Source organism: Musa acuminata, unplaced genomic scaffold (genome assembly GCF_036884655.1).
Source record: "Musa acuminata AAA Group cultivar baxijiao unplaced genomic scaffold, Cavendish_Baxijiao_AAA HiC_scaffold_1137, whole genome shotgun sequence".
Taxonomy (NCBI): Eukaryota; Viridiplantae; Streptophyta; class Magnoliopsida; order Zingiberales; family Musaceae; genus Musa; species Musa acuminata.
In genome coordinates, this window is record NW_027021349.1 from 912,810 (window position 1) to 940,000 (window position 27,191).

The following is a 27,191-nucleotide window of genomic DNA, read 5'->3' on the forward strand; positions in this document are numbered from 1 at the left end:
ATTCTGAATAGACTCACACTATTATTTGACACTAATTAAAAAATATAACTAAGTCAGAGTAAGATCATATGTCATTGAATTTTTTTGTAAGTGAAAGTTTTTCCCATAGGTTTGAAATGAGTGTAGACAATTATTTATTTTGGTAATTTTAAGGTTTTTATAATTATATATAAAAATAATTATTTATGTTTTATTTTTCATAAATAATTTTATAAACTCTTTATAAATATTTCCTATGTCATATATTTTGTAATTAAAATTTTTGTTTGAGATTTTGATGATATTTTATTCAATTTTGACTTATTTTGATTAAAATTATATTAAAATAAGAAGAAAAAAAAAGAGAAAAGGATACAGATTCAAGCGAACCGGATTTAGTATTGAAAGGCCCTTCAAGATTGCAGGAATCGCAATCTTCATTAGCACGAGAAAGAGTTCAAAACTCAAAATTATTTATGAACAATGTGATGAATGCTAAAATAGACTTTAAATCAAAACTATCTGTACTCCTCCAAAACTCCCAAAGTATCCTGAAAATATTTTTGAGTCACCTAGTTTTCCATAAAAACTAGACAGTCCAGTCATAGAAGAAGCTATAGAAAATCACAAGATTAGCAAGTTCAACCATCACAAGAGGTCTTTGTCAGTCCGGATGATGCGATCAAACTGCATGTCATCACAAAAAAAAACATACCCAATGCACAAGACTCCCACCAATACGGAGAGTTAATGTATACAGCCTTACATTTAAATATTTAAATAGACTATTTTCGTAACTCAAATCCTAATCTCTTAGGTCGCAAAAGAGCATCTTTACTATTGTACCGAGACCCACCCTCTTTAATGCCAAAAGAAAACTACAGCAGAGAAAAATGACATTCGAAAACAAGAAAATAATCAAAGAGTATTTTGTCTATTGAAATAAAGGCATTAGTTAAGAGTCGAGAAAAACCCACTACAAGTCATATAAGCCTAATTCTGAGCAGTTAATTCCATCTTGGATATCTTCTTAACCTTCTGAGTGAGCTTACGCATGACATCTATGATCGTCAACTTCTTTTGCATCCTAAACCGGACAGCCAATTCAGTTGAATAGGATATAGCAGTCTTTAAGATGGACTCATCCTGCATTATTTTTGTGGGAAAGGATTCTAGTGCAACAACACAGAGAGCAATCACAGTTCGGAGAGCTGCAACCTCGGTGGACATTCCCAAAGGAGCTTCCTCTGATAACGACATGAGAGTGTCCAAATCGTGCCTTTGAACTGTTTCTTTGTTACTTGAGAGCAGTACTCTTAGGGCAGCCAACAAGCGGCCGTCAACCAATCCAGGGCCACCTAAAGTCACCTGAAAGAAACAAAAGAAATAAATTTCAGAAAGATCTGGAAATCGAGAATTTCCTGAAATATTTCTAAAAGAAACATATTTTAAGAAAATAGCTACAGTTTGAAAAGCCCCTTAGTTTCTGTGCTATCATTTGCAGGGATGCTAATGGTCATAAAAGGTAAGGGAACTATAAAATTTTATGAATGATCGTCAGTAACCAACAACTCCAAAAAGGCACTATTCAGCATGTCCAGGAGGTACAATGAATCTAGCATATCAAGTTAAAATAGATCATAAAAGAATGTTCTCATGTGTATCTAAGTCACTGAATCAAACTTCAGTATTTTGAGTGATTATTTATGAAATATGCTCTTACTTCCAACGTTGTAATCCACAGAAAACCCTGCTTGTAACATATCAAGAAGTACTTCCAACCAGGACTTGGCCCAGTGATTTGGTCCCCTCTTCATTTTGAAGATGTTCTATATCTGAATCCTTGTGGGGGCAGTGCTCGAATATTTAACACAATTAGTTCTCATGGTTGGATCCCCTCTCCGTTATTCCCAAATGAAATCATAAGAGAGCACCAAATACTTGAACACTGCCTCTTTCTCCAAATAGTGGATAGCTTTCTTCAATTACCAAATTATTTAATGCTCATAGCACTAAAGTTGTCAGTTTACCTCCAACATGTTATATTCATTCTCATGGATGATGGATTCCAGCCAAGCTAATCTGATGACCCTATTCAGCCTGATCCCAATGCCCAAGTCTAGTGTTAACCTTATTCCTTGTAGCTTGCCCGTGTCATTCTAGTCCTAAAATTCTTAGAACCATCCCCTGCACTCCCGCCGCTTTATGCTGATTAACTTGTGCTGTAGAAAATATTTTTACAAAGCTTCTGTTCCGCAATCTTCTTAAATTTCCATGTTCAAATGTAATATTTGGAAATTGTCTTTGAGGCTGTAAATTCATGAGTTGAGAAGGAAAACCTTGAGAAGAGCCTCATCTCCCCGTAAATTTAGGCGAGATAGTATGTCCTGCTGCCAGTCAGATGGAGACAAAAAGCTGGAAGAAGAAACTCCAGCTGCTAAACTAGCAGCATCAAGAAGAGCCTCATCATACTTCAGTTCTACATGATCATGTGGATTTGATGGAATCACAAAACCATAATCCAGAAGGAAAAAATCATTGCTTAAACTGCCATAATTGAGCAAGACATGTGTATCCTGCTTAATTTGCGTATCTGCTACAACCTGCTTGTTTGATATAAACAAAACATAAGCCTAAAACTATGGAACTATGGAAGATAATGAGCAGAACTTTATTAACTCAGTAGACAGTCCACACAAAAAACTAGCATAAACACATGCCAATATTGAGGTTGCATCCCAACATGGATAATGAGGTATAAAGATGTTTGTCGATCAATACATGTAAAGAAAATAATGCATTGTCAAATTAATTTGGAATTACAATGGAAGTAAATCCAACATATGTGTTATTGCATATAGAAATCCTTATATTCAAATGTGAATGGTCACCTAACCACTGATGTCTCAAATAGTGTGATTATGGCAGTTAATAATACCAAAAAAATAGCACGTAAAATCTTCCTTCATCTTATCAAATCTTAATGTTTGTATGCAAGATCAGGAAAAGAAAAAAATATGGAAAAGCATATAAAAATAAGCAAATTGCTTCAAGCAACATTTCAAAAAATTTCAGTATGCCAGCTTAATAATGTTATTGCAACACCTAGTAACTTACAGTAGACATGAAGGATTTGCTATAAATTCAATATAAGAATGCCATTGAAATGAGGAATACTGCCTCGTCTTTGGGACCTGTGTGCCCGATAATTTGAGCATGCATGAAATAAACATTGCTCTTTATGCATCAAGAAGGGATTTTAACAATACAGAAAGCCAGATTAATGACATAAAGATACAAAACAATAATGTAGTGACACAAGAAGAAAGAAAATACTTCGCAATGTTAGGGTTACAACACAGTGTGAGTCAGATTAATAGATTTTTGTCAAAATCAGAAATTTGCCTGCAAACCCAGTGGAAACTAGTTTCCAGGCAAATTATGATTTGGACAACAAATTCAACTTTAGTCTGGAAGTCCATGCGAATGCAGAAACCAATGTCATGATGGTCGTTGTTTTCATCCAATTGACCACTAATTCATGGGCAAATAAATTGAGGCATACACGGTAACTGTTGTTGGGTCATTGGCACAGATGAAGGTAAATACCACCCTAGATGACAATTCTAGTCGAGATGTCTTAAATCTAGAAAGCAAATAAGGCATATAATCGTCTACTTGATTGATTTTGTCACAACAATTTGAGGTTCGATAAAGACTTTTCAAGCTACAGGAAAAGAGAAGAACATGGTAACAGGAAGGAGTACAACACTGAATAGTTCTAAAATAATGGTTCCGCAGGAGTTCTTATGGTATGAATCCAGAAGACAAAAGAAAAAGACTAAAATAAGCAGAGGGAAAATGGACAAAAAAGATAACTTATAATTCAGTTCGAAAGCAGAAATACGCCAAAAATGGCCTCAAACCGGTAGATGACGTGGCATCACATGAAGGGAGATTTTCAACTATTTTCATTTACAATATCCAACTTTTGTTTTTATTATAGAACAAGCACTAGGCTTTAGAGAAATTTATCTGCATGGATTGTAAGGCATACATGACATCATTAAGGCAAAGATTACAAGTATAATTTCATTAACCCATCATAAGCATGATCTGAACTTATACATATATATTCACACACACACTCTCTCTCTCTCTCTCTCTCTCTCTCTCTCTCTCTCTCTCTCTCTATATATATATATATATATATATATATATATATATATATAAGTTTATTCATTCATTCACATACTCAAGCTCATGGACATGTGCACAAAGGTTGTTGCCTATTGAGAGTGGATAAAAACAAAAAAACTAAATATATAACTAAATCTCAATATGAAATGAAAAAAAGAAAAGCAGAAAGACTTCTTGAGAGAGAACAGCAGGCATAAGACAGATGAAACAAAGAAACTAATGATCATTGATGCATTACTAGTTCAACCAATGAGCTTCTACAAAAATGAATATCCAATAGAAGAACCTTACTGAAGTATAGAACACCAGAAGAACTTGCCTTTATTGACATGTTCTGGCTGTTCATGTTTTGCTCTTGAACAATTCGAGCATTAGGAGCAAAACTGTGATTGCACATATCAATGACCGGAAGGAGCATAGGGATGTTTTTATGCTTGTCACTGTAAAGACTTTCACCATACAACTGGAATGCTCGAGAAGAAACTGCTGACATTGCCCAGCCAAGTGAAGATGAATTTACATCTTGACCTCCAAAGGGATGATTTCTCAAGGAAACATTGTCAAGAATATTTTTTATCTCTTTCTCAAACTCAAGAAGAAAACGACATCTCTTATTTACCTGGAACAGTATAGAACATGTTTATGAGATAGTATATTGACATATATTTTAAACCTGACTGACCAGAATATATATATATCCAATACCTGATGTATTAGTGGAGCATAGTGCAAGTTCTTTATGTCGTCCCCCGAAAAGAAAATAGGTATACAAAAAGTTTCTGGCAAATTGCTGATATATGGCCACCAAAAGGAACGGGTGGTTGCCCTTTCTTGAAGAAGTTTCAAGCCCAACCTCATCGCCCATAGTTCGTCTGTCACATGCTCCCACAGGGTCCAATTTACTCACTAAATATCAGTATAGCCAAATTTGCAAAATAAGAGTCACAGGCTAAATCAAACAAGAACAATTTAAGCACCACCGAAAGTATGCATCATGCAATTACTTGCTACTGCTGCTGCTTTTTTTCCTCTCAAGTCAAACTATAAACCATCTAATGTAATGAGTAAGACGTGGTAGACTGTGGAAAAAGCTACAAGTCCTCATTGAATTTGGAAATTATATGAAATGAGGCAAATCCTTAAGCTACAGAAGATATGCATTTAATGCAGCATGAAGGAATTTAAGTCAATGCTAGTTGCAAGGATCATCCTAGTTCAGAGTCACATAGAAAGAGGAAGCATGAGCCTTGAGATTGTTGTTTGAAAGATAGAAATAGTGTTCCTTTGCTTTCTTTTTCATATACCATGGTTTCTTGTATAATTTTTCTTAGTAAACTAGAAATCTAGCCACCTTAACTGAGATCATCTTGGTCACCACTAAAAGGCATCTTTGTCGTTAATACAGGAAGATGAACCGTAGAAGTAAGCAAGGTTCTAAAGTCTAGTTCCCAAAACAGTTATAACTAGGCTTACAGCTGCTTCTCAATAATCTGGTAGTTTATTGATGCCAAGGTTTAAAGAATCAGTCATACCAACCGCTATGCAAACCACTAGTTTTCATAGGCTTACCACCCAGTATAATTATCCAGTGGTTTAAATAGGCGCTCGAGCACTCGCCTAGGTACTCGGGCAAGGCGTGATGTGAGGTGAGGCCCAAGTGCCTCAAGGGTGGACCAGGCGACGCGCTTTAGTGGTGCCTCCTGGCCGCTCGCCTGAACCTAGGCATCGAGCGCCTTGGGTGAGCACCTGGTTCAAATGAAGCAACTGAACCAGACTTTTACGTTTCGTTCGGTTCAACAACGGCTAGTTAGGTCGATTGAACTAACTAGCCAGTTTCTTTCCTGCAAAAGCCACCCCCCGCACCCTCGAGCGACCCCGAGCCATCAACCCTAGCACAGCTTCTGCCTCCGCTGACGACGCTTTCTGTAGCTACCTTCGCTGTAGACACAGTGGACCGAGGCTTCCTCTCTCGCCGACGAACAAGTCCGATGGCCTAGCCATCGTCCGCAGCTTCCTTCCACCGTTGTTGCTTCCGTGTGTAGCTCCTTCCACCGTCGAGGGAGAGGACTGCAGCTTCCTCCACCACCAACAGACACCTCTGAAGCTTCCTCCGCCCATGATGTCGTCGTCCACAATTGCCGCCGCTGTTGTTGCTGTTGTCAGTAGCTTTCACCGTTACTGTCATCTGCAGCTTCCTCCGTTGTCGCCACTGTCGGTGAATTTTTCTCTCCATCTTAACAATTCTTTTCTCCCCCTCTAACTACTGTTAATAGTAGTTTAATGTCATATTTTTATTTATATAATCATATTTATCAATTATATTATATTTTTTTATATTTAAATATTTCATAGCGTCTTGCTACGCTCGGGCAAGCGCCTAGAACCTCGAGCATTTTGGGACCTTAGCGCCTAGTGCTTTTTAAATCACTATAATTATCTTACTAACATATAGTTTGATGCAAGGATTCTAATTTCGAATAATAGCGCCCGTACCGAGCGATACGTACCGGTCCGTTGGTAGACCGATACACGAACCACCCGTTACCGGACGGTAGTGTTGATTGCGGTTGTTTTCGCTCCGTTATCACCCTAAATCAGCCGTCACTGCCTGCTACCGAATGGTATTAGCAGAGTGAGAAGAAAAGAGAAAACCTAAAGATTCGGCGCCACTCTCCCTCGACGATCTCGATCCGTCGCTACCTTCCCCCGGACGCCGTAGATGATGTCGCCTCCTCGTTTGAGGCAACGAGGCCTCGGCATCATCGGCAACTTCTGCTCATCCACGCGGGGAGAGAAGAAGCCTCGACGACGCCTTGGCGACGTCGGGGGGAGAAGCAGTTTCTTCTCCCCACGCAGGCAGAAGGAACGAGGTGTTTTTTTTTTTTTTTACTTTTTTTGCGCAGGGAGACAAAACCCTCCCCATGCGGGTTTCTTCTCCCCATGCAGGCAGAACCCGAACGACGTCGCCTTTCTTTTTTTTTCCACACGGGGAGAAGGAAACGGTTTCTTCTCCCTACGCAGGCAGAAACCGAGCGACATCGCCTTTCTTTTTTCCTTTCTCTTTTTTTTTGCGCGGAGAGAAGGAAACGGTTTCTTCTCCCCACGCAGGCAGAAACAGAGCAACGTCGCCGAGCGTAGGGAGAAGGAAACCTCCTCCTTACGCACGGGCAGAGTGCGGGGAGAAGGAAACCTCCTCCTCACACGAGCAGAGAGCGGTATACCGAAACGTACCGCTCGGTATACTTATATCATACCGTACCGAGCTGAGTTCGAAACACCGGAACAATACAAAATTATGAACCTTGGTCTGATGTAATTGTTAAAACTGCAAGGCTTCATACTTAATACCCTTATCATTTTTTTCCTAGTTTTGATAGCTATTTATTATTTCTTTCTTTCCACTCTCTCTCCCCACCAACTTTCTTTCTCTCTTTCATGTGATCTCTCTCCTCTCGTCTGCCTCCACCCTACTGTCTACCAAGGTTAGCGAAAGTTCTTTATGGGAGAGAACTCGCAAGAGAAAGCAGAGTCTCGGATCGACATGATGGGTTCTTGGGTTGACCGACTAGCGAAAAATACTAAGGAGTCCATGCAACATCTGCAAGACATCATGGCGGATCTCACGATGAGAACTCACAAGGGTTCTACATGACGGAAGGGGCAACACGCACGTTGCTTTGCCATCTCAAAGCAACCAAGCTGAATTGCTATGGGTGCAAGAGACACAAAGGAGGTTGAGAACTTCCTTTTCAATAATGGAATAGTATTTCAAAGCAACAAGTTCGGTAGGATCATCGTCGATGGTCGCAGTTGCTGTCTGTAGATTTTGGTCATTCTTCTTTCACTTTTTCGAGAAATCTCGGTGAACCATTTGCAACTACTCCCTTATATGTCTCGTCTTACAATTTTATAGTGATCCCAAAAGACATCACTTCTCTTCGAGGAAGAAGCATTCTTACTATTCTTAGACTTTTTCTTGGCTTTCAAGTAGCCCTCTTTGTCCTTCTCAGTAGTCCTCTTATTGTAGATTCTGATCTTCCTTTCGATCATTATAGTTATCTTACTAGTGCTTGAGATGTCATGAACCTTGAAGAGGCTCAATAGGGTGTTCATCTAGGCATGCAAACCAACGGTAAACTTTATCACCATCGAATAGCTATCAGGAGAGATTCCGAGTGTCATAGCTTGTCGTCAAAAACTAATGGTGTAGTCTTTGCCCAGATTGGTGTCATCCTTGGCGTAAGTTATGTCATCTTTTCCACTAATCTTCGAGGTAGACAATCAGGTAGAATTCTTGTCGGATGAGTCTTTTAAATTGCCCTCATATCATCTTTTCATCTTTGTAGGCTCACAGGTAGGTGTTCCACCATGCTAGAGCATCGTCTGTCAACTTGAGTCGCTCAAGCATGACTTTGTCTTCGCTACTATATCCCTATAGGGTAAAGTAGTGTCAAGTTGATCGAGCCATGCATCTAACATCTCTATGTTGCTGGAGTCATTGTAGGTGGGAATATCAATCCAGGCCTCAACTCGAAACGGTTGAAACCTTATCTTTGCCATCGGTTTTACAATGTCATCGTCGTCATCGCAGTGCATCTTTGGCAAACCAATTTTGGTATTTGACGGAAGATAGCTCCTTCCTCTTTGCTACACCACGCTTATCTACATCTTTTGTTATTGTGTTAGCTTAGGATCGGATCCAACCCCACATCCTCCATCTTTTGCATGAGTGATACGACTTCAGCATCAAGATCTAATGATGCTATTAGAGACCTTTCTGCCATCGTGTTGTCTCTTTTCTTCGATAATCGATGTTGCATCTCCAACTCATGAAGTTCTTCACCTGAATTTTTATATTCTTGCTTGGTGGTAACTATTCATTAATGACAATCATCGCTTTGATACCACGTGAACTGTTTGGGGAAGGACTTAATGATCAAATCCTTCAAGTGAATTTATGCCTTATGGGAGGGTTGATAGGGACATTGGAATAAGAGAAATATGAAAGAGAAAAAGGATCGAGATTGCTTTTTGATAAAGGAACCTAATCATGCAATTGCATAGAATTCGTCAGCAACAAGCTCTAACTTCTTGAGCATAATTCGAACATCTTGAGCATGCAAGCTCATCTTCTTAAGGCTTCGCTCTTGTCATCATCTCTCTCCTCTTTTTCCTCTTCTTCCAAGGGTTGCCAACCACCCTTATAGTTGTGAAGAGGGAAGACTCCTAACTAGAGGACTCTCAATCAGAGTCTTAACTCTTAGTCCCACGTAGGGACTCATAGACTTTTAATAACTAGAGGACTTTCATTAGAGTTCAACTCTTAGTCCCATGAAAGGGACTCCTAGACTTATAATTAGTGAGGTCTTCTCAAGACAAGTCCAACTCATGGTGATTGCAGGGACCAAATTGGATCTAGTGCTCCTTGGTCGAACTTGAGTCATAATACAGGCCAAACTTGGATTTGAGCTCGGTTGATTATCCATAATCACCACAAGCCTTTGAATTTTGCCACCCCTTTGACCTTGTATTCCGGATAACGAGCCTCCTCAACATTGACTGCACGATGAGGCACTTCACTATATGTTGGAGGGAGGTGATGGCAGCTTGCGCACCATCTCGCAATAACATTGTCGATCGACCCGAGCATCCTCTACAACACGCTTCTCCACCTCCTATTGCTTCTCAAGTTCCCCGCTTATGGTACCAAGACACTTCGACCATGTTACTCTGGAGTTCATCATGCTCCGTTATCAGAGCTCACATGACAGTCAAAGCCAAGGTTCATCATACCATACCGTACCGACATTTCGACCCGGGCTCGGTATGGTACCGGTGTACCGGGCGGTACATCAGGGTGTACCGAGCGGTACACCCTGGTGTATCGAACAATTTTATATTTTTTCATACTGTAGCACTGTAGCGGTACCGGGCGATCCGCGTACCGGTAACCTGTCGGACCGGTACGTACCGCCCAGCATGGGCAGTACGCTTCGGTATGGCAGACCTTGGTCAAAGCATCCTAGGCTCGGTCTACAGTCATAGCGGTAGATCTACAAAGAGTGATACTGGGCGGTACGCTTCGGTATGGCAGACCTTGGTCAAAGCATCCTAGGCTCGGTCTACAGTCATAGTGGTAGATCTACAAAGAGTGCAATGAGAAGTAATCAAATCAAAACCCAAATTAATATTGAATAAAGTAATCAACGTTGACAAGGCGATCGAAGCATCCTAGGTTTGGTCTAGAGTTAGTGGTAGCTATGCAAAGAGTGCAATGAGAAGTAATCAAATTAAAACCTAAATGAATATTGAATAAAGTAATAATTAAGGGTTCGACCATTTACTAAGTTCATGCTAAAAATTCATGTGCTTTGGCGAGAAGGGTCTCGATCAATTTGGTACCAAGACTCTTTAACAAACTTAGGTGCATGATGCCTTAGTTCCACTGTGTCGCCTATCGCTATACGTCCCATCATCAACTTTCTACTATAAGCTTCCAATTAAATTGGAGGGGACCCTCTCCAACATCAGACCAACTCAGCATCATCATGCAGAGAAATGAAGTTTGCTCGATAGGACCATAGCCCAAACACTAGGATCGATGGGCCGCCTAGCTGATCTGATGCAGCAGTTGGTCTTTGCTCTTCCTACTATCGTCGCTCCCGTTGTTGTTATTGTTGTGGTTGTAGTAGTGCGAAAGAAGTTGGGAGCTCAAGATCCTCCGCCATAATTGAGGGAGTAACTTGTACCCTGATGGTGGAGAGAGGGAGGTGCGACACTTGTTCAATAAGTTAAGGCTCTTCATTTTGCCTCTAGCACAGAGGGGTTCTCAATGCAAAGCTCAAGATTGAACATCTAGAGACGCTTGATCCCTCCGTTGTTCCCAAGTTGCTTGTTCTCCTTGGTGGGAGGATCAAGAGGGTCCAACATGCTTGACTCTCTTTTCACGCTTATTGATGGCTCAATATAGGCTATTCTAGAGATCCATGTTTGTTCAAAATGATGAAGGTTCAAACTTGAATCCAAACGAAAGAAAGGCAGAAAAAAAGGGTGTGCATACCCACCTGCGACACAGGACTTAGCTCTATGACCACGTGCCACTGCTCACTCATCTGCAGCAAGGCAGTGGACTTAGACAATGCAAGAGCATTTCTTCTCAAAATGCTCCTTCTCAGCTCTCATACAACCTCGAAAGCAGTAGCAAACCTTCGGGTGGCCCAAGACAGGCTAAAAGGCCACCCATCCTCGAAGCAATATAAAAGAACCTCCCTATCCAACCCTTATTGGAATTAGGAGCCCCTTGGACTTTGTTGTCGCGTTGGGCAATGAGGAAGCTAACCATCTAAAGCAAATGTTGTAGCACGAGTGCAATATCAACACTTCCAACAAAGGAAGCAAGATAGCGCTAAGAGTTCAATGCACTGGGCTCGAGAAATCTTCCAAAACTGAAAGACTTCCAAGAAAGAGTGGAGGGCAATTAGGGTCCCACCTTCGGTGTGCTCGTGTATATGCAAAAGTAATGATTCGACGAATGGGACAAAGCTCGTACTCGGCCAAAATATGAAACACCAACCCAATATTCTCTAAATTTGAGACACTTATGCACGAGTAGGAGTTAAGAAGTCTGCCCAGCCAACATCGAGAGGAGGCAATAGGATCGACGACTGGTATAAAAGTCCCAATCAAGAAGAAGAGGAAGACATTTCAGGTCATCAAAAGTGGGGTTCTGAATCCACATAGTATTATTAGCTTGAACACAAAGCGACAAAGGTAAATTATGTGAATGGCACAAGCTATCGCGGACTATGTCGACACCAACACAAGTCAAACCGATCGTAAAGAGGATTCTCGACACCAAGGTGTGATCAAATCAGCCATGAAGCATCCTATAGTTACAACATGACCGAGTTGACCATAAAACGCCTAACGACGATAAAAGGCCTTACGACAACACTACCTAATTGACCATAAAGCATCGTACAATTACAGCATGGTTGAATCAACCATAAAGCACCACATGGACAGCAGTTGACACATCATCCCTATCTAACTGACACCATGCTAACACATCATCTTCACTTGGCCGAAATGTTGACCCCATTCAGCCGACATATGTAGGATCAAAACCTACAAGGTAGATAGCATAGCGCCAACAAGGAGATCAACTTAGCTCCATGTGGTATGCCATAGTTGTGTAGTCGTTACTCCATATCACCAAGTTTGACACAACACAACTCCACAACTTTATATCAATGGCAGAGATTATGGCAGAAATTATTGCTCCGATTATGAGATTTATTTTACCATAATTAGTATATTAGCTGTGTATATATTCTTACTTAAAATAGATTATCAATAATCAATGTATTAGTTATATATATATTCTTACCTAAAATAGATTACACAACAATTCTTATTTAATGGAAAGGATCCTCAAGAGGAGGTCATTCAGCTATTTACTCAAAACTTGTCATAGTATCAGAGCCAGGTTCTCAAATCCATAACTGAATATTCGAATTACTGTCAGCTTTGCTTCTTTCAAAGTTTTCTGGTCTGCTTTCATTTTTCTTATTCTGAGTTGATTAATTTATGATCAACAACTTTGCTTTGAGATTATTTTTGGTCGATCAACTTGTGGTTGACAGCCTTGCATTGAGATCTCTGCATTTGAATTTTTTTTTTTGAAGAATGTCTACAGAGAATCTTTTTGGAAGAATACCTACAGAGACTTTGACTATCAAATTTACAGGAAAGAATTATGCAGCATGGGAATTTCAAATCAAAATGTTTCTGAAAGGGAAGGAGCTTTGGAGTCACATTGACGGGTCTTCTACTGCTCCTAAAGATGATTACGAACTTAGCCAACGGGAGGCAAAGGATGCTCGAATTATCTCTTGGATTTTAGGATCTATTGAAGCCCATATGGTGAACAACTTATCCTCCTTTGGTACAGCTAAAGAGATGTGGGATTATCTGAAGCGCATATAACATCAAGATAATAGTGCGAGACGATTTCAAGTTTTCAACTACAACTCGAGATTAGTAACCTCAGTCAAAGTAATCTCTCTATTGAGCAATATTATTCTGGATTTATTAATCTATGGAGCAAATATTCTGTAATTATCTATTCTAAGGTACCTAAAGAGGCCTTAGCCGACCTTCAGGCAGTTCATGAAGTTAGTAGGCGTGATCAGTTTTTGATGAAACTGAGACCAGAATTTGAAGTTGCTTGGGTTGGATTACTGAATAGAAATCCGGTTCCTTCTTTGGATGTATGTCTTGGCGCATCTAAGGAGACATCTGAGATTGTCAATGCTGCATATGCTGCTCAAGGGAGGAACCGAGGAAAGGGACAAATGCAATGCTACAGTGCAAGGAGTTCGGGCATATTGCCTGCAATTGTGGTAAGAAATTCTGCAATTACTATAAGCAGAATGGACATAACATCCAGAAAACTGGCGAGCCCAAGCTTTTCAAGATGCTGTTCCATACCCTAACATTATTGGTCCTACATCTACAACCACTAGCACCAATCAATCTGTTATTACTCCAGAAATGGTCCAATCAATCTGTAAGACTGTTTCTTCTCCTTGGTTTGTTGATTCTGGAGCATCCAATCATATGACTGACTCACCTGATTCGTTACATAATCTACGGCAGTATACTGGTACACAAAATATTCAGATTGCTAATGGCAATAAACTTCCAATTACAGCCATTGGTGATATTGGACCTTCTTTTCGTCATGTATTTGTCTCTCCTGGGTTGTCTACTAGTTTAATTTTTATTGGTCAGATGGTGGATAATAACTGTGATGTACATTTCTCTCGTGGTGGTTGTCTTGTGTAGGATCAGGTGTCGAGGAAGGTGATTGCAAGGGGGCCTAAAGTAGGAAGATTATTTTTGTTACAATTTACTATTCCTAGAACTGTCTTTGGCTTCTATTATTGTTGAAAATAAGGCTGAAGTTTGGCATAGACGATTGGGCCATCCAAATAATGTGATTTTTTCTAATTTAATGAAGCATGGTTTCCTACCTCATCCCAATATACAGGTGATCTGTACTTTCTCCTACCTCATCCCAGTATACAGGTGATCAGTATTTTCTTCCATAAAGAGCTTCAAATGGGGCCATATGTATACTAGAGTGGTAAGTATTATTGTAAGAAAACTCAATTAGGTGCAAGTGCATATCCCAACTTCCAGCAAAGTCCAAAGCACATGCTCTTAAGAGGTCTTCAAGAGTTTGTATTGTCCTTTCAGATTGGTCATCAGTTTGGGGGTGAAAAGCTGTACTAAACTTTAACTGTGTGTCCAGATATTTTTGTAGACTTCTCCAAAACTTAGATGAGAACCTTGGATCTCTTTCTGACATAATGCTAACTGGCACCCCATGATATCGAATAATCTCTTTAATATATAAGTTTGCTAGTTTATCTAATGAATATTCTTATTAACAGGGAGGAAGTGAGCAGATTTAGTAAGTCTGTCGACTACTACCCAAATTCCATTATATCCTTTTCTAGTCTTGGGTAATCCTATCACAAAATCCATAGTGACTTGCTCCCACTTCCATTCAGGAATCAAAATCCTTTTCAATTTTCTCATAGGTATTCGATGTTCTGCCTTCACTAGTTGGCATATCAAACATTTAGAAACAAACTCTGCTATATCTCTCTTCATATCATGCCACCAGTAGTTTTGACGTAAATTCTGATACATCTTGGTAATCCCGATATGGATATTAAATTTTAATCTGTGTGCCTCCTCCAATAATTGCATATTTACTGGATGGCTTTTGAAAACACAAAGTCAGTTGTGGAATGTAATAGAACCAAGGTCTGCCATACCGAAGCGTACCGCCCGTAACGGGCGGTACGTACCGGTACGCAGACCGCTCGGTACCGCTACAGTGCTACAGTACTATACTGTAGCACTACTACAGTATAAAAAAATATAAAATTGTTCGGTACGCCCTAATGTACCGCCCGATACACCGGTACCGTACCGTACCGAGCCCGGGTCGAAACGCCGGTACGGTACAGTATGACGAACCTTGAATAGAACCATCTTCAGATTGGAGGAATTCAGGTCTAGATCCTTGAGCTATCTCCTTAACTATCATCTGAAGATATGCATCTTCCTTCTGACCTTCTTTAACCTTTTCTACTAAATATGATTGTGTCATCAAACACGCAGGAAAGCCTTTATTTGTCTCCGATAAAAGTTTTAAATTAGAAATCTGCCAACCCTGTCATCATAGAATTCCTTTGAATATTCATAAAGGCTACAAGACTAGAAGTATTTCTGCTTAAGGCATCAACAACTACATTAGCCTTTCAAAGATGGTAATAGATATTAAAATCATAATCCTTTAGAAAGTCCAACCATCTTCTTTGTCTCATATTTAAATCTTTTTGTGTGAAAATGTATTTGAGACTCTTATGATCTATGAAGATTTTAAAAATTTATCCATAGAGATAATACCTTCAAATTTTCAGTGCAAAAATAATAGCTGCTAGCTCTAAGTCGTGAGTATGATAGTTCTTCTCATGAGGCTTTAATTGCCTAGACGCATAAGCAACTACCCTCTTGTTTTGCATTAGAATACAACCAAGCCCTTGTAGTGAGGAATCACTATACACTACAAAACCTTCTCCCGCTGAAGGAATCACCAAGATAGGAGCACTAGTTAATTTCATCTTCAATTCTTGAAAACTTTGTTGACATTTATCATCCCACACGAACTTTATATTCTTCTATGTCAACCTGGTCAGGGGTGCTGCTATTTTCGAAAAGCTTTCTACGAATCTTCTATAGTATCTAGCTAAACCCAAGAAACTTCTAATCTCCGAAACATTAGAAGGCTACTTCCATTTTATTACAGCTTTAATCTTGTGAGTGTCAACAGATATACCAGCACTCAAAATTATAAGAACGAGAAACATAACTTCATTGAGCCAGAAATTGCATTTGCTTAATTTGGACTTCCAGAACTATTTTAAGATGATGTTCATGTTCTGCTTTGCTTTTGGAGTAAATCAAGATATCATCAATGAATACAATTACAAATTTATCAATATAAGGGTGGAACACCCTATTCATGAGATCCATGAAGGCAACCGATGCATTTGTGAGTCCGAAGGGCATTATTAAGAATTCATAATGATCATATCTTGTTCTAAAAGAAGTTTTTTGTATGTCTCCTTTCCTTATCTTCAGTTGATGATACCTGGATCTCAAATCAATCTTTGAGTATACCTGAGTATCTTGAAGTTGATCAAATAGGTCATCTATTTGGGGAAAGAGATATTTATTCTTTATGGTCATTTAGTTGAGTTGTATAATCGATGCATAACCACATGGATCCATCTTTCTTCTTCACAAATAGGACAGGGGCATCCCAAGGTGATACACTAGGTCGAATAAAACCCTTGTCCGAATACTCCTGGATCTATTTTTTAACTCCTCCAACTCAATTAGTGTCATTCTATATGGGAGTTTAGAAATATGTGTGATGTCAGGTAGAAGATCAATTGTAAATTCAATCTGCCTGTTTGGTGGCAGTGCAAATAGATCTTCAAGAAAAACATCTAGAAAATCTCATACAATGGGGATGTTCTTTAATACTGGCTTCTTAGATTCTTCTCCAGAAATGAAGGCCAAGTACCCCTGACATCCTTTTAGTAACAGTTGGGTAGCACTCAAGGTTGAAATAATAGAATGGAGCTTTTCTTGAATCCTAATGAACTTGAGAGGTGGTTGATCTAGGGGTAAGAAAGTAATAGTCTTTTGGAAACAATCGACACTTGCATGATATGCTGAAAGCTTGTCCATACCCAAGATAGCATCAAAATCTTGAAATTCAAGTAAAATAAGATCTACTAGCAAATCGTGACTTTCGATAGTAATAATACAGTTCTTATATATCTGATCAACTATCAAAGAGTTTCCAACTGGTGTTACTACCATTAACGCATTACTCATTGTCTCACGATTCCTATGTAATTTTATAACAAAATAGGATGATATAAAAGAATGTGTAGAACCAGAATCTATAAGTACAAATGCAAGCATACCACAGAGTGTGAGGATACCTTTAATAATAGATCCCGAGGCTTCAGCATCTTGGTGGGTCAATGCATAAACTCTCACTTAACCTCCCCCTTTGGGTCCTAGTTGTTGTTGTTCAGTTGTTTGGGGTCGAGCTCGACATTTATGTTGCTTCCGCAGGCAATCCTTCGGCATGTACCCCAGTTGTTGACAATAAAAGCATACACACTATCCCATGGGGCATGAGGTGGAAATATGATCTGTCTTCCCACATCTTATGACGACTTGATTACTAGGAGCTCCTGCCTGCTGATGCCTAAACTGTTAGCCCTTGCCTTTCTTTGAGGGTCCAGAATGTGATCCCACATACGCAGATGGTGCAGCACTAATAGGTCGTTTTCGATCCTTTGTTTGTTGTAGTTTATTATCCAACTTCTTCAAAACTAGAGCTTGATTTAACACTGCAACATATGTTAGTAAAATCAATACTGCAACAGACTTTTTTAATTGGTGATCGAAGTCCCCTCTCAAAATGACGAGCTCTTTGATTTTCATTGAAAGCAATATGTGAAGAGAACTGAGCCAAATCAGTGAAATAATGATTATATTCCATTACGATTCTACTTCCGTGGTGGATGCTAAGAAACTCTTGTTACTTCTCAAAGCGAACTGAATCAGGAAAGAACTGCTCATAAAATGCATCCTTAAACTGCTCCCAAGTCACCACATTATCTCCAGCCTCTAACATTCTCCTTTTTTAGGTCCACCAAGTGTCTGTCTTCCCTTCCAAAATGAAAGAAACGAAAAGCACCTTCTGATTTTCCCTACATTCGATAATTTCGAATATATTCTCCACTTGACGAATCCAACGTTCAGCAAAGATTGGATCTGGTTTGCCCTCAAAAATTTATGGTGCCAATCTCTTAAAGTGATCCAAGGTATTATTTCTACCCCACGGAACTTCATCTCGCTCCTCCTGACGCTCAAAGTATCCTCTAATAGCATTGAGGACTCTGTGTACATGATCTGGAGCATTGACGGGTGCTGGAGCAAGAGGTGCACTCTGTGAACTCGAAGAAGCTGGCTCATAATCAGTGACAAGTGTACGTGAGGACTGGGTTTGCTCTACGATGCGTGGAACTTCCAAGTTAATGTTTGCTCGAACACCTCTCCGAGTGCATAGACCAATAGCATTGCGACCATGAGCACCCCGAGCGGTAGGATCGTATTCTCTGGAATTGGCTCCATTACTCCTATAATATGTTAAAGACAAGCATCGATCAAAGTCAATCAAGGGACTTAAATACCTACAGACCCTAAACCATGCTCTGATACCATAAAAGATATCACATCGTGGATATTTTTTTCAGAATCACATCTTTCTACACATTCAGAGCCAAGTAGATAAACATCACTTTATTCATAATTTATAAACATTTATTACAATTCATTTATTCGTCAAATCACAAGTGGAAAAGTAAACATAGTGATGTTAACTCGATGAACCATCCAAGTGGCTCTACCTAGCGGTAGAGAAAGGTACGCTCTCCATTAGAATCTGATTTAGTACTAATGGGAGGCTGCTCAGAAAATCAAAAACAAAGAAAATTCAACAAAGCTAAGTAAGAACCCCAAAAGTTAACTCAAAATAAATACATGATCAAAAATCAATCATCCCAGCATATATCAAATACCCGAAAAAGCACTTCCCCAACAGCAGATGGAGAGGCTTTATCCTACAGGATGAGTTTGTGTTCTCCCAACAGCGAATGGAGTAGTATCCCTCATTTGCCAAAGTGGGGACACGTTCCTCCCAACAGCGGATGGAGGAACCGTCCAACCGTCACGTCTGACGGCCCGCTAATCTCACTCAGGTCATGTCTATATCGAGATGAAATAACACATTTAAAACATCTCTTTCAAACATCATCAATATCAAATAATACCAATTAGCTCTCAATTGACTTAAACTCTAGTTCAATCGATCCAATTGAACTCGATTTACTATAACCTAACTGAACCGATCTCTAATCCTCATTTAACTGGTCTAGAACCACCTTATACTAGTATAATTTAGACTAGATTAGGTTCAATTTAGGTTTAACTGACTTGAATAAGTCAAACCGATTCGGAATCACCCTGAATTGATCTAGACTAATCAAGTCTGGTTTAATTCAATCGACGTTTGGGCTCAAATTCAACAATTACATAATGTTGGAATAGGTTGGGTCGACCCATATACTGGTCAACTGCACTGCACATAACTGTACATGCATCACAGTAGGCTGGGCCAACCTTGGCCCATGGACTGATCATATGCATCGCACATGACTGCCAATGTTGGGCTGGGTTAGTTTGTGGGCTAGGGCCTAACCCGCAAGTTAGGCCTAGCCTACGGATTGGGCTTAGTCTGCTGACGGGGCCTAGCTAGTGGGTTGTGGCCTGACCTATGAGTTGGACCTGGTTTACAAGCTGTTTTAACCCTATTCCTATCTAATTTCATCAATATCGAATTACGACAATATATATTCACTAATAATAATACATTAAAACATAATAATATATTAAAGAATAAGATTGAATGATAAACTTCAGTACAAGGAAATGACATTTTTAATTCAATAAGAATTAGAAATCATACTTTCAATACATATGATATGAATAATTTCAACATAATCCAATTAAACAATAAAATTATAAATCTTAAAAAGGATAAAAAAATTTTAGATAATATATTATAATTTAACAATAAAAATTTTTAAAAGATGTCACCTTATTTTGTGACATCTTTTTATGGTATCAAAGTCATGTTAAATTTTCAGATAATATATTATAATTTAACAATAAAAATTTTCGAGTTAATAGTTTTTATATCACCCTATTTTGCTCTGGAACTGCATAAGAATCGTGAGACAATAAGTAATGCGTTAATGATAGTAACACCAGTTGGAAACTCTTTGATAGTTGATCAGATATATAAGAACTTTATTATTACTATCGAAAGTCACGATTTGTAAGTATATCTTATTCTACTAGAATTTCAAGATTTCGATTCTATCTTGGGTATGGACAGGCTTTCAGCATAACATGCAAGTGTCGATTGTTTCCAAGACTATTACTTTCTCACCCCTAGATCAATCACCTTTCAAGTTCATTAGGATCCAAGAAAAGCTCCCTCCTATTATTTCAGCCTTTAGTGCTACCCAATTATTAATAAAAGGAAGTCAAGGGTACTTGACCTTCATTTATGGACAAGAATCTAAGAAGTCAATATTAAAGGACATCCCTACGGGATTTTCCAGATGTTTTTCCTGAAGATCTACTTACACTGCCACCAAACAGGCAGATTGAATTTACAATTCATCTTCTACCTAGCACCGCACCCATTTCTAAACCCCCGTATAGAATGACATCAAATTGAGTTGGAGGAGTTAAAGAAACAGATCGAGGAGCTTTTGGACAAGGGTTTTATTCGACCCAGTGTATCACCTTGGGATGCCCCTGTCCTATTTGTGAAGAAGAAAGATGGATTCCTATGGCTATGCATCGATTATAGATAACTCAACCAAGTGACCATAAAGAATAAATATCCCCTTCCCCAAATCGATAACATATTTGATCAACTTCAAAGTACTCAGGTATACTCGAAGATTGATTTAAGATATGGGTATCATCAACTGAAGATAAGGGAAGGAGACATATAGAAAACTGCTTTTAGAACAAGATATGATCATTATGAATTCTTAATAATGCCCTTTGGACTCACAAATGCATCGGCTACTTTCGTGGATCTCATGAATAGGGCGTTCCACCCTTATCTTGATAAATTTGTAATTGTATTCACTGATGATATCTTGATCTACTCCAGAAGCAGGGCAGAACATGAACTCCATCTTAAGTTAGTTCTGGACGTCCTAAGACAAGAGAAACTATATGCCAAATTAAGCAAGTACAATTTCTGGTCAATGAAGTTATGTTTCTCAGTCATGTAATTTCGAGTGCTGGTATATTTGTTGACCCTCACGAGATTAAAGCTGTGATAAAATGGAAGCAACCTTCTAATGTTTTGGAGATTAGAAGCTTCTTGGGTTTGGCTAGATACTATAGAAGGTTTGTAGAAGGCTTTTCAAAAATAACAGCACCCTTGATCAGGTTGACACAAAAGAATATAAAGTTCATGTGGGATGATAAATATCAACAAAGTTTTCAAGAATTGAAATAGAAATTAACTAGTGCTCCTATCTTGGAGATTTCTTTAAAGGGAGAAGGTTTTGTAGTATATAGTGATGTCTTACTACAAGAGCTTGGTTGTGTTCTAATGCAAAATGAGAGGGTAGTTACTTATGCGTCTAGGCAATTAAAGCCTCATGAGAAGAACTATCCTACTCATGATTTAGAGCTAGCAGCCATTATTTTTGCACTAAAAATTTGGAGGCATTATCTCTATAGACAAACTTTTGAAATCTTCACAGATCATAAGAGTCTCAAATGCATTTTCACATAGAAAGATTTAAATATGAGACAAAGAAAATGGTTGGAATTTCTAAAGGATTATGATTTTAATATAAACTACAATCCTGGGAAGGCTAATGTAGTTGCTAATGACTTAAGCAGAAATACCTCCAGTCTTGCAGCCTATATGAATATTCAAAGAAATTCAATGATGACAGAGTTGGCAGACTTAAAACTTAAACTTTTATTTGAGACAAATAAAGGTTTTCTTGCGTGTCTAATGGAACAATTATATTTGGTAGAAAAGGTTAAAGAATGTCAGAAGGAAGATGTATATCTTCAAATGATAGTTAAGGACATAGCTCAAGGATCTAGACCTGAATTCCTCCAAGCCGAAGATGGTTCTATTACATTCCACAACCGACTTTGTGTTCCCGAAAGCTATCAAGTAAAGATGCAGTTATTGGAGGAGGCACACAGATCAAAATTCAATATCCATCTCGGGACTACCAAGATGTATCAGGATTTACACCAAAACTACTGGTGGCATGGTATGAAGAGAGATATAGTAGAATTTGTTTCTAAACGTCTAATATGCCAAGAGGTGAAGGCAGAACATCAAGTACTTACGAAAAAATTTTAAAGGATTTTGATTCCTGAATAGAAGTGGGAGCAAGTCACTATGGATTTTGTGACAGGATTACCCAAGACTACGAAAGGATATGACTGAATTTGGATAGTAGCGGACAAATTTACTAAATCTGCTCACTTCCTCCCTGTTAACAAGAAGTATTCATTGGATAAACTAGCAAGCTTATATATTAAAGAGATTATTCAATATCATGGGGTACCAGTTAGCATTATCTCAGATAAAGCTCAAGGTTCACCTTTAAGTTTTGGGGAAGTCTACAAAAATCTTTGGGCACACAGTTAAAGTTTAGTACAGTTTTTTACCCCCAAACTGATGGCTAATCTGAAAGGACAATACAAACTCTTGAAGACCTCTTAAGAGCATGTACTTTGGACTTTGGTGAGAGTTGGGATATGCACTTGCACCTAATTGAGTTTTCTTATAATAATACTTACTACTCTAGTATACAGATGGCCCCATTTGAAGCTCTTTATGGAAGAAAGTGCAGATCACCTGTATACTGGGATGAGGTAGGAGAACGGAAGCTTTTGGGACCTTAATTAATTCAAAAGATACTGATAATGTTCGAATTATACGCCAAAGATTATTAACAGCTCATAATCGTTAGAAAAGTTATGCAGATCGAAGGCGAAAAGATCTAGAGTTCAAAGTTGGTGAGCATATCTTCTTGAAAGTATCACCAACCGAGGGAGTTATGAGATTTGGTCAAAGGGGAAAGTGAGCCCCTAGATTCATTGGCCCATTTGAGATCTTACAAAAGGTTGAGCCTGTGGTGTATAGATTGGCATTGCCCCCCGTTTTGGCTAGCATCCATGATGTATTTCATGTGTCTATACTTCGAAGATACATCAGGGATCCATCACATATCATATCTTACCAACCTCTACACCTAAGAGATGATGTCACTTTTGTGGAACAACCAACCCAGATCTTGGAAAGGAAAGAACATATTCTTAGGAATAAAATTATACATTTGGTAAACATTTATTGACAACAGCATTCAGACTAAGAGGCAACGTGGGAAAGAGAAGAAGATATGCAAAAGTAGTATCCTCATCTATTCTATTAAGGTAAGCTAAATTTAAGGACCAAATTTCCTTTATGACGGGAGAAATATAATCAAATCAAATATTTAATTTATGAATCAACTTTTATTTCCTTACTTGCTTTTGTAATTTATGAAATATTAATCTTATTTTCTTGTTTATCATTGTGAATTAGAAAATGACTATTAAGCATTTCAAATAAGGTAATATCATATTTGTTAGTATATTAAATAAAAATACTTCATATTAAATAAATACAAAAATTAAGAAAATTTTCCTTTAATAGAGGCTCACCGCATCCGATTTAAGGAGAGGAATTTCTCGCTTTCGTTCCTCACCTAGCTGAACCCAACAGCAGGAGGAACGAGGAGTTACATCCTGTTGAGGATAGGTAAGTTTCCCTACCTTTCTTGAAAATAAAAGTTCTTATTTTGAATCCTTAAATGTTGAAATTTTTGTAGTTTGAAAATATTTATCAATCCTTTTAATGTCAAAATATTTATTATTGGATTAAAATATATTGTCTAAAGTTTTTAAGGATTCTTCAATCCTTTTTAAATGTTTTTATATTGGATTTAAACATATTGAAATTATACATATTTTATGTATTGAATACATGATGTCTGATTTTTCATATTTGGATTAAGAATGTTATTTTCTCGTATTGCAGTTTATATTTTAATCATATCTGGATTAAAATATACTATGAGTAGTTTAAAAAATATATATTTCTTAATCCTTTAAATGTTAAAATTTTTATTGTTAGATTATAATATATTATCTAAAAAATTTTATCCATTTTAAGATTTAGAATTTTATTGTTTGATTAGATCATGTTGAAATTATTCATGTCATATGTATTAAAAGTATGATTTCTAATTCTTATTGAATTAAGAATATCATTTCCTTGCATTGAAGTTTATCTTTCAATCTTATTCTTTAATCTGTTGTTATGTTTTAATGTTTTATTGTTAGTGAATATATGTTGTCATAATTCGATATTGATGAAATTAGATGGAAATAAGGTTAAAACAGCTCGCAAACCAGGCCCAACCCATAGGTCAAGCCATAGCCCATTGGCCAAGCGCAGCCAACAGACTAGGCCCAACCCGCGGGTCAAGCCCTTGCCTGTAGGCTAACTCAATCCAGCCCAACATGGGCAGTCATGTGCGACGCATATGACCAGTCCATAGGCCAAGGTTGGCCCAGCCTGGTGTGATGCATGCACAACTATGTGCAATGCACATGACTAGTATATGGATTGGCCCAGCCTAGTCCAATGTAATGTAATTGTTGGATTTGAGCCCAAACGTTGATTGAACTAAACCGGATTTGATTAGTCTAGATCAATTCAGGGTGATTCTGAATTGATTTGACTTATTCAGGTCAGTTTAACCTAAATTGAACCTAATCTACTCTAAATTATACTAGTCTATAGTGGTTCTAGACCAGTTAAATAAGGATTATAGATCGGTTCAGTGAGGTTCTAGTAAATCGAGTTCAATTGAATCAATTGAACTAGGGTTCAAGTCAATTAAGGGCTAATTAGTATTATTTGATATTGATAATGTTTGAAAGAGATATTTTAAATATGTTATTTCATCCCAATATAGACATGACCAATGTGAGATTATGTTATTTCCCTACCGAGGGCTGGTAGGACGATTCCTTTCGGGGATTAGCGAGCTATTAGACATGACGGCTGGACGGTTCCTCCATCCACTGTTGGGAGGAACATGTCCCCACTTTGGCAAGTGAGGGACACCACTCCATCCGCTGTTGGGAGTGCAATATGAGTTTTCCTTCATCCGTTGTTAAGAGAACACAAACTCATCCCGTAGGATAAAGCATCTCCATCCATTGTGGGGGAGTGCTCCTTTAGGTATTTGATATACGCCAATGGGATGATTGATTTTTTATCATGTATTCATTTTGAGTTGACTTTTAGGGTTCATACTCAGTGTTGCTGAATTTTCTTTGTTTTTTATTTTCAGAGCAGCCTCCCACTAGCACTAAATTGGATTCCAGTAGAGAGCGGACCTTCCTCTACGGCTAGGTAGAGCTACTTGGATGATTTTTCGAGTTAACATCATTATGTTTACTTTTCTACTTATGATTTGACGAATAAATGAATTGTAATAAATGTTTATAAATGATGAATAAAATGATGTTTATCTACTTGGCTCTAAATGTATGGAAATATATGATCCTGAAAAAAAAAAACCAGTATGTGACATCTTTTTATGGTATCAGAGCCAGGTTAAATTATAATATATTATCTGAAAATATATTAGGCCTAGCCTACAGATTGGGCCTAGTCTGCTGGCTGAGTCTAGCCAGTGGGTTGTGGCCTGACCTATGGGTTGAGCCTGATTTGCAAGCGGTTTTAACCTTATTCTTATTTAATTTCTTCAATATCAAATTATGACAACATATATTCACTAACAATAAAACATTAAAACATAACAACAGATTAAAAAATAAGATTGAAAGATAAACTTCAATACAAGAAAATGACATTCTTAATTCAATAAAAATTAGAAATCATACTTTCAATACATATGACATGAATAATTTCAAAATGATCTAATCAAACAATAAAATTCTAAATCTTAAAAGAGATAAAAAATTTTCAGATAATATATTATAATTTAACAATAAAAAATTTTAAAGGATTAAGAAATTTTTTTAAACTACTCATAATATATTTTAATCCAGATAAGATTAAAAGGTAAACTGCAATACGAGGAAATAACATTCTTAATCCAAATATGAAAAATCAAATATCATGTATTCAATACATAATACATATATAATTTCAGTATATTTAAATCCGAAGAAAGCTTTAAAGAGGATTGAAGAATCCCTTAAAAACTTTATATAATATATTTTAATCCAACAATAAATATTTTGACATTAAAAAGATTGATAAATATTTTCAAACTATAAAAATTTTAACATTTAAGAAATCGAAATAAAAAAATTTTATTTTCAAGAAAAGTAGGAAAACCTATCTCTCCTCAGTAGAATATAACTCCTCGTTCCTCCCGTTGTTGGGCTCAATTGGGTGAGGAACGAATGAGAGAAATCCATCCCCTTAAATAGGAGGAGATGAGCCTCCGTTAAAGGAATTTTTTTCTTAATTTTCGTATTTATTCAATATGAATTATTTTTATTTAATATACTAACAAATATGATATCATCCTATTTGGAATGCTTAATAGTCATTTCCTAATTCGCAATGACAAACAAGAAAATAAGATTAATATTTTCTAAATTACAATTGCAAGTAAGGAAATAAAAGTTGATTCCTAAATTAAATATTTGATTTTATTACACATTCATTACATAATGATGCAGAAGAATGTGTTATATTTGTATAAATTGGATCTGGTTAAGTTATCAAAATCTAATATGCAAATATCAAAGACCAGCCAGAGAACCATAATAGGTTTCTCATATCCTCCTGCTGAACTTTACCAAATCTATGCAAATTAAAAGAACTATTTCATAATTGCATGAACTTACTCTGAAACCAACAAGAAACATGCCCTACATGCTTCCTGTTCTTTTAGTTTCTGATCAATTCCTTAGTTTCCTGACTTTGAATTCCTCACGAATTGGGCACTATTTTTTGAATGGCTTGAAATCAGATTTATACATTAAAAGAATCATGATGACTTTTTCATGAAATTTAATATGGATTTCACGAAACACAATACAACCAACACTCAGTGGGATATGTCAACATTTGGAAGATTGAACTTCAACAAACAAAAACATGCAGATAAAAATTTTCTTTCATCCAA

General features: G+C 37.7%; 1 protein-coding gene across 2 annotated transcripts in view; it reads right to left on the reverse strand.

Moving 5' to 3' along the window:
* Positions 1–894: 894 nt before the first annotated feature.
* LOC104000078 (uncharacterized) overlaps positions 895–27,191 on the reverse strand; it is a 27,566-nt gene continuing 1,269 nt past the window's right edge. Inside the window, exons 2-5 of one of the 2 annotated variants that reach the window (XM_009422018.3) lie at positions 4,885–5,051; positions 4,499–4,798; positions 2,319–2,582; positions 895–1,347 (exon numbers count right to left, since the gene is read on the reverse strand). In XM_009422018.3, coding sequence (XP_009420293.2) covers positions 973–1,347; positions 2,319–2,582; positions 4,499–4,798; positions 4,885–5,051 — 1,106 coding nt within the window. In that variant the 3' untranslated portion in view covers positions 895–972. The remainder of the gene's footprint in view (positions 1,348–2,318; positions 2,583–4,498; positions 4,799–4,884; positions 5,052–27,191) is intronic. The other variant, XM_018818832.2, reaches the window with a different exon arrangement.